At 57.4% G+C, this 12050-nt stretch overlaps 1 protein-coding gene across 1 annotated transcript; it reads left to right on the top strand.

Moving 5' to 3' along the window:
- The first annotated feature begins 6723 nt into the window (after window positions 1–6723).
- LOC119714684 (antigen WC1.1-like) lies at window positions 6724–11959 on the top strand. Its single transcript, XM_072030323.1, has 4 exons — window positions 6724–7147; window positions 7273–7587; window positions 11122–11436; window positions 11562–11959. Exons 1-4 carry the CDS (start codon window positions 6724–6726, stop codon window positions 11957–11959), a joined length of 1452 nt encoding a protein of 483 aa, XP_071886424.1.
- Window positions 11960–12050: the final 91 nt, after the last annotated feature.

Raw genomic sequence — 12050 nt, 5'->3', positions numbered from 1 at the left:
GCCTCATGAAACTGAGAGAAACAACCCTGCAGACACCAAGGTCAGTGAAGAAATAGGGTGTGGAAGTGCTCCAGGTGGTGGAGCAGAAGTTTCCCTGCAGCCCATGGTGCACCATGTTGGAGCAGATCTCCACATGGCAACTGATGGAAGACCCCATGTGGGAGCAGGTGGATGTGGAAGGAGGATGGACTGAAGGAGGATGCAGTCCAGGGAGAGGCCCTGCAGGAGAAGACTCCAGGTCAAAACTGTGGAGAGGAGCCCAGCTCTAGGCAGCCCCTTGTGATGGGGCCTTTCTTCTGAGGACAAACATGTATTGACCCTTTGATAGATGCTGCACTGGCAAGGACAGGACTCAGGATGGCATCGCCCGTCAGGAAGGAACTACCTTTTGGATTCCCTTGAAGTGTGGAACTCCTGGCTGTGTCACAGCTTGAGCCACTGAACTGTGCAGGCAGACCAAAGTCCCACTGTGACAGAAGCAACCTCGTGCTTCCCCTGAAGCCACTCCCCTCCCAGTCTTCCTGAACTACCATTGACACCGCAGACTCAAGCAAACAGAGATAAAAGGGAGTGCGAGAATGCCAGTGCTGTACAAACTCAACAACAATGATACATGATATTGCAAGTAACTGGAACATGAGCTGAGCACCAGCTCATCACAAGCACCAGATTCATGCTTAGTTGATTTGAAAGGACTGAGAACAGGGCATTAGAAAAAGCATAAAAGAAGGAGCTACATCTTAGTATGCACTCAGCCTCACCAGAAGTAGCCCTGCAGAATGACAACCCATCTGGCCGCTCATGGCTTGGACAAGTGTACAGTTTGCTGGTTGAAGAACTTTCTAAATGGCCATGCTCAAAGAGTGAGGGAGTGAAGGGAGTTCAGTCCAGTTGGTGTCAGTTGTCCAGATATCCAGTTTAGTCATCAGTGACATTCCCCAGGGCTTGGGATTGGGTCCAGTTTTATTTAATATTTAGATCTACAATCCAAATGAGAGGATCAAGTACACCCTCAGTAATTTGCAGATGACAAGAATTTAGGTGGGACAGTTGGTCTGCTTGAGGGTAGGAAAGCTTTACAGAGGGATGTGGAAAGGCTAGATTGATGGACTGAGTCCAATCACATGACATTCAACAATGCTTCTGCACTTGGATCATAACAAGCCCATGCAGTAATATAGGCTTGGGGAAGAGTGGCTGGAAAGCTGTCCAGAAGAAAAGCACCTGGGGATGTTGGTCAACAGCCAGCTGAACATGAGCAGCCACCGCCCATCATGGACAGGGACACTGACATCCTTCCAATAGATCATCTGTGCTTATGAGGTCACTGTCAGCTGAAGATCTGATAGGCCACGAGCAGGCCCATGGCAGGTGAATGTTCCTGCGATGCCAGTGGTGCCTGGGTAGCTGACAGGCCGAGAGCAAACACGGCGTGTGCTAGATACTGGGAGGACCCTGGTGCCTGAGAAGCCAGTAGGCCAGGAATAAGCATATGGCTTGTGTGGGTCTTTGGGAGCTTATGATGTCATGTCAGCGATGGCACCCCATGCTTGATTATTCCTGAAATCCAACAGAAACCCCGGGCACCTGTCTAATGGTGCATCACACTACTTCATTGGGAACAGAAACCAAACAGGTGTCTATGTGGTGCTCAGGTCAGTGGTGCCTGTGGAGCTGACAGACCAGCAGCAGGCCCACAGTTCTCGTAAGAGCTTGTGACGTCACCGGTGCCTGAGAAGATGACAGGCAGGAAGGAGACCCATGCCTGGGGAATGTACTTGTGATGCTACTCTTGGCTGAGTAACCGACAGGGCAGGAGCAGGTGCAGGCCAGGAGAAGGCCCATGGCAGGTGAATATGCTATGGCATCACCTGGAGCTGTGTTGGGCAGAATCATGAAATAGCCTGAGTTTGAAAGAATCAAGGATCAGTGAGTCCAACTCCAGCCACCAGACAATAAAATAAATTATATATGTATCTAAAAAACTATACAAACGGTAAATATATATTAAAAATATTAAAATATATAATGTATGTATTTATGAAAAATAAACTTTTATGTATGTATAATACATGTAAAATTAATGTAATGAAAAATAAATAAAATAAAAAAAAATAAAATAAAATAAAAAAAAAAAAATAAAATAAAATAAAATAAAATAAAATAAAATAAAATAAAATATATAATTAATATAATATACTGCATAATATAACATAATACTGTATAATATACTGGAATACTTTATGTAATATAAATATATGTCAAATAAAAATATAATATAATCTATAATATAATATCAGTAATTATATATTATATAATATGAACTATATAATAATACATTCAATATATAAGAATAATATTTAATCTAATGAAATATATAAAAATATAATATAATAATGTATAAGTAATATATATATATTGTATATATTCATAAAAATGTGTGTTCTATTAAAAATATAAAATGTATATATATATGTGTGTATTTATATATATATATATATATAATAAACTATATGTCTGAGAGCATTGTCCAACACTTCTTGGACTCTGCCAGGCTTGGAGCTGTGAGGAGGCTGGGAGGCACCGCAGGGCCATGCCTGGGCATGGGGCCAGGAGGAAACCACCGTCTTCCTGCCCGGGCGCCATGTCACGTGGGCTGCGGTTTGTGCACCTGCAGTGACAGGCAGGCTCCAGCTCCCGACCCACCGCGGGGAATAACGGCCCCTGGGTGACACGCTGAGAGCCAGGGAGACGCCTGAGGCTCTGGGCTGCAGCTCTGCTGCCAGGGCAGGCCCTGGACCAGCTCTGGCTGCTGCCGGGACCCCACAGGAGGCTCCCTGGGGAGGGACGGGACAGCCAGCACCCCCATCATGGGGCTCTGGCCCTGCCCAAGGGCCTTTCCCAGCTGCTGCTGCCAGCACAGCAGGGGCTGTAGCAGGGGCAGGGGCTGGTCCCTTCCCAGCCTGACATAACCCCACTGCAGGACCAGTCCCCTGGATCCCATGGCACAAGGACAGCCGGACAATCGCACCTTGGGCTCTTGGATGCTACAGCTCAGGAGATGCTCCGTGCTCCCACAGCAGGCTGCAAGGGGTGTCAGAGCCATCTGCCCCCACACCCAGCCCTACCCCACGATGATGTCCCACCGCAGTGACGTGAGAGCCGCAGCGGAGCCGTCCCTCATATATGGTCATGAAGAGTGCTGGAGAAGTTCATTGGAGAGCTGGGCTGTGTCGGAGGGGAGATAATTGCCGATAACGTCTAAAAAGGTGCCTGCTGCTTTGATTGGCTCCTCCTGCAGCTGGGACAGCATCTGCACAGATATATTGCCCTCCCATAATCGTCATTGCCCCGTGGGTCCCCAGGAGCTCCAGCAGCAGGCCCGTGCTGTCAGGACAGGAGCCTCAGGATGGGGACAGAGGGACTCCTGTCCCCTTGGGTGCTGTGGCTGTTCCTCTGGGTGCAGCCTTGCAGAGGTAAGTGCCAGCTTCTCTGTTCCACAGCCTTGGGACAGTGGGCAGCAGTGGGGTCATTGGGATCTCTCTGGGAGTGGGGTTACTTTGCAGGCACCACTGAAATGAGAGGCAGAAGACTCTCGGTCTCTCAGCCCTCTGCTTTAACCTGTGCCTGTCTTTGTGGGAGAGGGTAATCCTTTTCCACAGCTCCCATGATTATGGCAGCCCATGCCTGGCATCATTTCTAGACTCCTTGCCCTTGGGGACCCTTTTGGTAGCCCTTGTTCCCCATCACTGTGCCTCTGGATCTGGAGGAGTCCCAGACAGAGAGAGTGACCCTCAGTGAGCTCCAGGGCACAGCCAATGTCTGGGATGCCCCAGGGGTGTTGTGTGCTGTTCCCTGCCCTTGGGATCTGGGGAAACACTTACTCCAGGAAGACAGGTTGTGTCCCATTAACAGAAGGGGACTGGGGCATCTGCACCCAGAAGTGGTACATAAGTGTCCTTCCTGGGGCCCTGTCTAAGCAGAGGGACTGATCTGACAGCAGGGACGAGGAAGGGTTTTTGGGATCCTTGTGATCATTCAGTGCCCTGTGGGCACCCTAGAGTTCCTGGGTTGGACAGTGGTTTTAGGAGGTGCCTGTGGCAGACAATAGGCAATGGAAGCTGCTCAGGGGCATGGGTCTGTTTGGGGGACACTGGGCTGGGGAGGAGTGGGAGCCCCATGCAGGGCTGGGGGCTGTGTAGGGATGGGTATGGGCGGGGACAGGGGTCCACTGGGGTGGGAGGAGGTGGTGAGGGCCGTGGGGCAGCAAATGGCCCAGGAGGGCTAGAGCTGGGTACCCCCAGCCCAGCATAGCCCATGGGAAAAACAGGGACCCCCCATTGCCCCTGGGAGAGCATATGGGGACAGAGATCCCACCCTGGGGACTGTGATTATGCCTGGGGAGGGGGTCTGTGAGTATGGGGCTCAAAGCTCTCCTGACCCTTCCTTTGTTGGTGTTTGAAGGGGCTGCGGAGGTGAGGCTAGCAGATGGTGACGGGCGCTGTGCTGGGAGAGTGGAGATGAAACTCCATGACGAGTGGGGGACCGTGTGCCGTTTCTACTGGGACATGTCCGATGCTGCAGTGGTTTGTAGGCAGCTGGGCTGTGGGGTTGCTCTTGAAGCTCTTCACAAAGCACACTTTGGGCCAGGATCTGGGCCCATTTGGATGGTTGCTGTTGCGTGTAATGGCAAGGAGTCTGCCCTGTCTGACTGCAATCATGCAGGACGTGGTGAATCCTACTGTTCTCACAATCTGGATGCTGGAGTGATATGTTCAGGTATGGGTTAAACCTATTACACACTTTTTGAGACTGGGACAAGGGAAAAGGGTAACAGCTCATGGGTCAGGGCTCTGAGCTCAGTCTGTCACACGTCCCTGGGAAAAGTACAGCCCAGGTGCAAACAACAAGCATGACCTTGAAGCTGGAGCAGCCAAGCCTGGGGAGGTGCCTGGCGCTGGGAGAGGAAAGCTCCCACCCTTCCACATTGTGTTGCCTGGTTCCCATCTTTGTCATCCCATTCACCCAGGCCCTGTCTGGCAGGCTGGTCCCTATGCCAGGGGAATCTAGAGCAGCTCCCCCAGCCACCAGCAGCCTCAGGAAAGGGCGTGCAACAGCCCAGGACTTTTGGGTTGTACCCCCAGCAGCCAAGAGAACCTCGGCCAAAGCAGAGGGGCTGCTCAGAGGGCAGGAGCACTGAGGTTGTGCAGAGGAACATGGTGGCAAGGAGCACCCTGTTCATGTCCTGGGGTCACCCCATGAGTGCCAGCCCCTAGGGACACGGCCCTCCAGGCCGTGCTGACCCACTGCCCAGCCTCTCCTGCCTGCCCTGTGCCCCAGAGGGGGCTGTGCCAGCACCTCCTGGCTCTCCTCGGTGCCTGCCCTCACATCGGGAGCTCGTGTCAGCCCAGGTCTGCTCTTTGCCTGATCTGGGAACTCACAGGTCTCCTTGGTTGCTCCAGGATTTGTCCAGCTGGTCGGAGGGGACAGCCCCTGCTCAGGAAGTGTGGAGGTCTACGACAGGGACCAGTGGAAAGCTGTCTGTCACTCTCACTTTGATGACAAAGCTGCCGAGGTGGTCTGCAGGGAGCTGCAGTGTGGCACAGCCCTGTCTGTCCATGGGGCAGCTCAGCTGGGAGAAGGGGCCGGTCCTGTCTGGGACAGAGAGCTGCAGTGTGTGGGGAATGAATCCACCATCCTCTTCTGCCCCTGGAGAGCCCCTGGGCATGAGGCCTGCACCCACAGCAATGGCACTCATGTCACCTGCACACGTAAGGACTCGAGATGTAATAATGCTGATGGGGGTTGTGGTGGGGGCAGGAGAGCAGGGTGGGCACTGGGCTGTGCTGGCTGGGGGACAGGTGGGGTGAGGTGGTGGTCTGCGGTCCTAAAATGAGAGTGCTGCAGGAGGAGAAAGGCACGCTGTCCCTTTGGCCTCTCCTGCAGCTCCTGTGGGAGCAAGAGCACAAATGTGGCCTCTCTCACCCTCCTTTGTCCCCAGAGTACACAGGATTCAGGCTGGTGAATGGCAGCACAGCGTGTGAAGGCAGGGTGGAGGTGGAGGTGCTGGGGACATGGGGAACCCTCTGTGCCTCCCGCTGGGACCTCTCGGACGCCCACGTTCTGTGTCGGCACCTCGGCTGTGGCTTTGCTGAGTCCATTCCTGGAGGAGGGCATTTTGGGAGAGGAACCGGCCCCGTCTGGAGAGACTCGTTCCACTGTGACGGGACTGAAGCCCACCTGGGGCAGTGCCCGGTGACTGCCCTGGGGGCCTCGCCGTGCTCCCAGGAGAACGCTGCTGCTGTCATTTGCTCAGGTGAGTGCTGGGCATTGCTGCAAAGTCCATTTGGCCCTGGAGTGTGACAAGGCCATCCACAGCTTTGGACCCCATGGCAGTGCCTTGCTGAATTTCTCCTCTCACCAGGCCCGGCTCACAACATGTCTGTACGGTTGGTGGGCGGAGGGAGCCGGTGTGACGGGAGCGTGGAGGTCTTCCAGCACGGGACGTGGGGCAGAGTCCTGGATGAGCAGTGGGACATGCAGGAGGCCAGCGTGGTGTGCCGGCAGCTGCAGTGCGGAGAGGCAGAGGCAGCCTACACCCCCGTGAGGGCCGAGCGAGGGCTGGGCCCCGTGGGGCTGCGTGGGGTGCAGTGTGCAGGGCACGAGGCTGACCTGAGCCTCTGCAACACCTCCCTGCCTCAGAGCACACCGGCAGCAGGGATCATGGAGGACGTGGGGGTCGTGTGCCTGGGTGAGTGGTGCTGCACGTCCCCCAAGTGTGGGTCTGGGAGTGCAGCCAGCCCCTTGATAGCCGGGGTTCTCCCCGCTGCAGGGAGCCGGCGGGTGCGGCTGGTGGACGGGGCTGGGCGCTGTGCCGGGAGAGTGGAGATCTACTACCAGGGGCGCTGGGGCACCGTCTGCGACAACGCCTGGGACCTGGCTGACGCCGCTGTCGTTTGCCACCAGCTGGGCTGCGGAGGGGCCCTGGAGGCAGCCGGCTCTGCTCGGTTTGGGGAGGGCTCCGGGCAGATCTGGCTGGATGGCGTCAACTGCTCCGGGGCTGAAGCTGCTCTCTGGGACTGCCCTGCCGAGGCCTGGGGGCAGCACGACTGCGGGCACAAGGAGGACGCGGGAGTCGTCTGTTCAGGTCTGTGCTGGGAGTGGGGCTGGCAGCTGGGGACAGTGAGGCCAGGGTGATGGCAGAGCCAGGTAGGGCCAAGGCCATCAGTGGCTGCCATCCATGGACATCCCTTGGGCCTTTCCTCCTTCCAGAGTTCATGGCCCTGAGGCTGGAGAACAGCGATGGCTGCTCCGGGCGCCTGCAGGTTTTCTACAACGGGACGTGGGGCAGCGTTTGCTCCAACTCCATGACCACCGAGACGGTGTCACTGGTGTGCAAGGAGCTGGGCTGCGGGAATGAAGGGGAACTGGAAACAGATTCTAACTCTGCCAAGCTGTCTGGCATCACGTGGCTGGATCACGTGGAGTGTGGGAAGAGCAACAGCTCCTTCTGGCAATGTCCCTCTCATCCCTGGCATCTGCAGTCATGTGATGACCTCCGAGAAGAGGCCCACATCACCTGCAATGGTAAATCTGGTTTCTCAAGACACCAGGTCCACTTCCCCACTGGGTATGGTGAAATGCAGAGAAGGAACCCAGAGGGGCTTTGACTTCCTGCATTAGACCCTGTTGCTGCTGGTGGTACAAAGGTGACTTAGGCTCCCAGAGCCACCCACATCCACCAGCAGTAGTCAACGGCCAGGATTCCATCAGCTCCTGGGAATTTGGTGCATTTGAGAGGTGCCTGGTGCAGGTGATGGATAGGAAGAATATGGGGTTTAGAGTCACGTTGCTTTGGAGAAGGATCTGGTCAGGGGAGGAGTGAGAACCCTGTGCAGGACTGGGGGTATGTGGGTGGGCATGGGCAGGGTCAGGGGGCCAATGGGGTTGGAAGAGGGGGTTATGAGGGCTGTGGGCAGCAAATGGCCCAGGAGGGCTGGAGTTGGGCATCCCCAGAGCAGTGCAGCCCATGGACAGAGGAAGGATCCCTCCAACACACCAGTGACAATCAGTGGGGACAGGGCTCCCACCCTGGGGCCTGTGACTCTGCCTGGGCAGCAGAGAAAGAACTCGCAGACCCACACTGTGGGGCTCAAAGCTCTCCTGACCCTTCCTGTGTTGGTGTTTGAAGGGACTGCAGAGGTGAGGCTGGCGGATGGCGGTAAGCACTGTGCTGGAAGAGTGGAGGTGAAACACCAGGGTCAGTGGGGGACCGTGTGCAGTGACCAATGGGAAATGACCGATGCTGCAGTGGTTTGTAGGCAGCTGGGCTGTGGGGTTGCTCTCGAAGCTCCTCAGAAGGCACACTTTGGACCAGGATCTGGTTCCATTTGGATGGATGATGTTCACTGTAATGGCAATGAGTCTGCCCTGTCTGACTGCACACACAATGGCTGGGGTCAAACAGACTGCGATCACACTGAGGACGCTGGAGTGATATGCTCAGGTAAGGACTGAACTTGTTCCCTACCTCTGGGATGAGGACACTCCTAAGGGACCTGGCTGTGACCTCAGGAAGCAACAAGTGGACACCAGAACATGGCTGTGTGTGTCAAGTTGCACTCTGAGCTGGGTCTGTCACTGCTGGTGTCCCTTGTCCCTGGGGAAAGCCCAGTGGGAGCACACCCAGCCTGGCCCTGAAGCTGGAGCAGCCAAGCCTGGGGAGGTGGCTCGTGCTGGGAGAGGAAAGCCCTCACCCTTCCCCATTGTGCTGCCTGGTTCCCATCTTTCTCCTCCATTCACCCAGGCCCTGTCTGGCAGGCTGGTCCCCATGCCAGGGGAATCTAGAGCAGCTCCCCCAGCCACCAGCAGCCTCAGGGAAGGGCGTGCAATGGCCCAGGACTTTTGGGTTGTACCCCCAGCAGCCAAGAGAACCTCGGCCAACGCAGAGGGGCTGCTCAGAGGGCAGGAGCACTGGGCTTGAGCAGAGGAACATGGTGGCAAGGAGCACCCTGTTCCTGTCCTGGGGTCACACCATGAGTGCCAGCCCCTAGGGACACGGCCCCTCTAAGACATGCTGACCCACTGTCCAGCCTCTCCTGCCTGCCCTGTGCCCCAGGGGCTGTGCCAGTACCTCCTGGCTCTCCTCGGTGCCTGCCCTCATACCGGGAGCTCGTGTCAGCCCAGGGCTGCTCTCTGCCTGCTCTTTTGCTCCATGTGTGGCTGGTGGATGGGGTCATCTATGCCCAGCACCACACTTTGTCCCTGTCTGAGGACCCCCCCTTTACCTGCTCCCCAGATGTGCCCCATCTAATAGCAGCTCCGCAAGAGCTCCAGCAGCCCCTGGGGACAGGGGACTTTCTTGGAAGCTCCAAGGTGTTCCTCAGCCTGGCCTGAGCCCAGCGGGGCAGAGCCAACTGCAGCAGCCCCCCGTGCCTGGGCCCATTTCCATGGGTCCACATGCTGTGAGTGCTGCAGTGCTGGGGCCGGTGCTGGGCAGCCCAGGGGCTCCAACCAGCAGCAATTAGTCTGAGTGGTGCCTGTGGCTGGGGGATGGGAGAGAGGGTAGCCTATGGGTACTGGGCTGGATTCAGAGGAGCAGCAGGGGGGCCCTGACCTCTTTGTGCCATCAGCACCCGCTGAGAGCTGCTGGGCTGACCGTGGAGCTCTGAGTCTGGCCACATTACCGATGAGGTGGGAGGTGGGCACGGAAGTGCCAGAGGGCTCTGGGAACTCACAGGTCTCCTTGGTTGCTCCAGGATTTGTCCGGATGGTCGGACGGAACAGCCCCTGCTCAGGAAGTGTGGAGGTCTACGACAGGGACCAGTGGAAAGCTGTCTGTCACTCCCACTTTGGTGCCAAAGCTGCTGAGGTGCTGTGCAGGGAGCTGCAGTGTGGCACAGCCCTGTCTGTCCATGGGGCAGCTCAGCTGGGAGAAGGGGCCGGTCCTGTCTGGGACAGAGAGCTGCAGTGTGTGGGGAATGAATCCACCATCCTCTTCTGCCCCTGGGGGACCTCCAAGGACAAGGCCTGCACCCACAGCAATGGCACTCATGTCACCTGCACACGTAAGGACTTGGGGTGGGATGGTATCCTCTGGGGCTGTGGTTGGGGGCAGGGTGGGCCCTGGGCTGTGCTGGGTGGGGGACAGGTGGGGTGAGGTGGTGGTCTGCAGCCCTAAAATTAGAGTGCTGCAGGAGGAGAAAGGCACGCTGTCCCTTTGGCCTCTCCTGCAGCTCCTGTGGGAGCAAGAGCACAAATGTGGCCTCTCTCACCCTCCTTTGTCCCCAGAGTACACAGGATTCAGGCTGGTGAACGGCAGCACAGCGTGTGAGGGCAGGGTGGAGGTGGAGGTGCTGGGAACGTGGGGGACCCTCTGTGCCTCCTGCTGGGACCTCTCGGATGCCCACGTTCTGTGTCAGCACCTCGGCTGTGGCTTTGCTGAGTCCATTCCTGGAGGAGGGCATTTTGGGAGAGGAACCGGCCCCGTCTGGAGAGACTCGTTCCACTGTGACGGGACTGAAGCCCACCTGGGGCAGTGCCCGGTGACTGCCCTGGGGGCCTCGCCGTGCTCCCAGGAGAACGCTGCTGCTGTCATTTGCTCAGGTGAGTGCTGGGCATTGCTGCAAAGTCCATTTGGCCCTGGAGTGTGACAAGGCCATCCACAGCTTTGGACCCCATGGCAGTGCCTTGCTGAATTTCTCCTCTCACCAGGCCCGGCTCACAACATGTCTGTACGGTTGGTGGGCGGAGGGAGCCGGTGTGACGGGAGCGTGGAGGTCTTCCAGCACGGGACGTGGGGCAGAGTCCTGGATGAGCAGTGGGACATGCAGGAGGCCAGCGTGGTGTGCCGGCAGCTGCAGTGCGGAGAGGCAGAGGCAGCCTACACCCCCGTGAGGGCCGAGCGAGGGCTGGGCCCCGTGGGGCTGCGTGGGGTGCAGTGTGCAGGGCACGAGGCTGACCTGAGCCTCTGCAACACCTCCCTGCCTCAGAGCACACCGGCAGCAGGGATCATGGAGGACGTGGGGGTCGTGTGCCTGGGTGAGTGGTGCTGCACGTCCCCCAAGTGTGGGTCTGGGAGTGCAGCCAGCCCCTTGATAGCCGGGGTTCTCCCCGCTGCAGGGAGCCGGCGGGTGCGGCTGGTGGACGGGGCTGGGCGCTGTGCCGGGAGAGTGGAGATCTACTACCAGGGGCGCTGGGGCACCGTCTGCGACAACGCCTGGGACCTGGCTGACGCCGCTGTCGTTTGCCACCAGCTGGGCTGCGGAGGGGCCCTGGAGGCAGCCGGCTCTGCTCGGTTTGGGGAGGGCTCCGGGCAGATCTGGCTGGATGGCGTCAACTGCTCCGGGGCTGAAGCTGCTCTCTGGGACTGCCCTGCCGAGGCCTGGGGGCAGCACGACTGCGGGCACAAGGAGGACGCGGGAGTCGTCTGTTCAGGTCTGTGCTGGGAGTGGGGCTGGCAGCTGGGGACAGTGAGGCCAGGGTGATGGCAGAGCCAGGTAGGGCCAAGGCCATCAGTGGCTGCCATCCATGGACATCCCTTGGGCCTTTCCTCCTTCCAGAGTTCATGGCCCTGAGGCTGGAGAACAGCGATGGCTGCTCCGGGCGCCTGCAGGTTTTCTACAACGGGACGTGGGGCAGCGTTTGCTCCAACTCCATGACCACCGAGACGGTGTCACTGGTGTGCAAGGAGCTGGGCTGCGGGAATGAAGGGGAACTGGAAACAGATTCTAACTCTGCCAAGCTGTCTGGCATCACGTGGCTGGATCACGTGGAGTGTGGGAAGAGCAACAGCTCCTTCTGGCAATGTCCCTCTCATCCCTGGCATCTGCAGTCATGTGATGACCTCCGAGAAGAGGCCCACATCACCTGCAATGGTAAATCTGGTTTCTCAAGACACCAGGTCCACTTCCCCACTGGGTATGGTGAAATGCAGAGAAGGAACCCAGAGGGGCTTTGACTTCCTGCATTAGACCCTGTTGCTGCTGGTGGTACAAAGGTGACTTAGGCTCCCAGAGCCACCCACATCCACCAGCAGTAGTCAACGGCCA

This window comes from Anas platyrhynchos, chromosome 32 (assembly GCF_047663525.1).
Source record: "Anas platyrhynchos isolate ZD024472 breed Pekin duck chromosome 32, IASCAAS_PekinDuck_T2T, whole genome shotgun sequence".
Taxonomy (NCBI): domain Eukaryota; kingdom Metazoa; phylum Chordata; class Aves; order Anseriformes; family Anatidae; genus Anas; species Anas platyrhynchos.
The sequence above is the reverse complement of the archived record's forward strand: the minus strand, read 5'-3'. Positions and strand labels throughout refer to the sequence as shown.

What these genes read in the sequence shown, in the direction of transcription:
- LOC119714684 (XM_072030323.1), top strand. Translation starts at nt 6,724, where the DNA reads ATGGAGGACGTGGGGGTCGTGTGCCTGGGTGAGTGGTGCTGCACGTCC. An exon ending in CGCGGGAGTCGTCTGTTCAG is followed by an intron (nt 7,148 to 7,272) that starts GTCTGTGCTGGG and finishes TCCTCCTTCCAG; the next exon opens with AGTTCATGGCCCTGAGGCTG. An exon ending in GGCCCACATCACCTGCAATG is followed by an intron (nt 7,588 to 11,121) that starts GTAAATCTGGTT and finishes TCCCCGCTGCAG; the next exon opens with GGAGCCGGCGGGTGCGGCTG.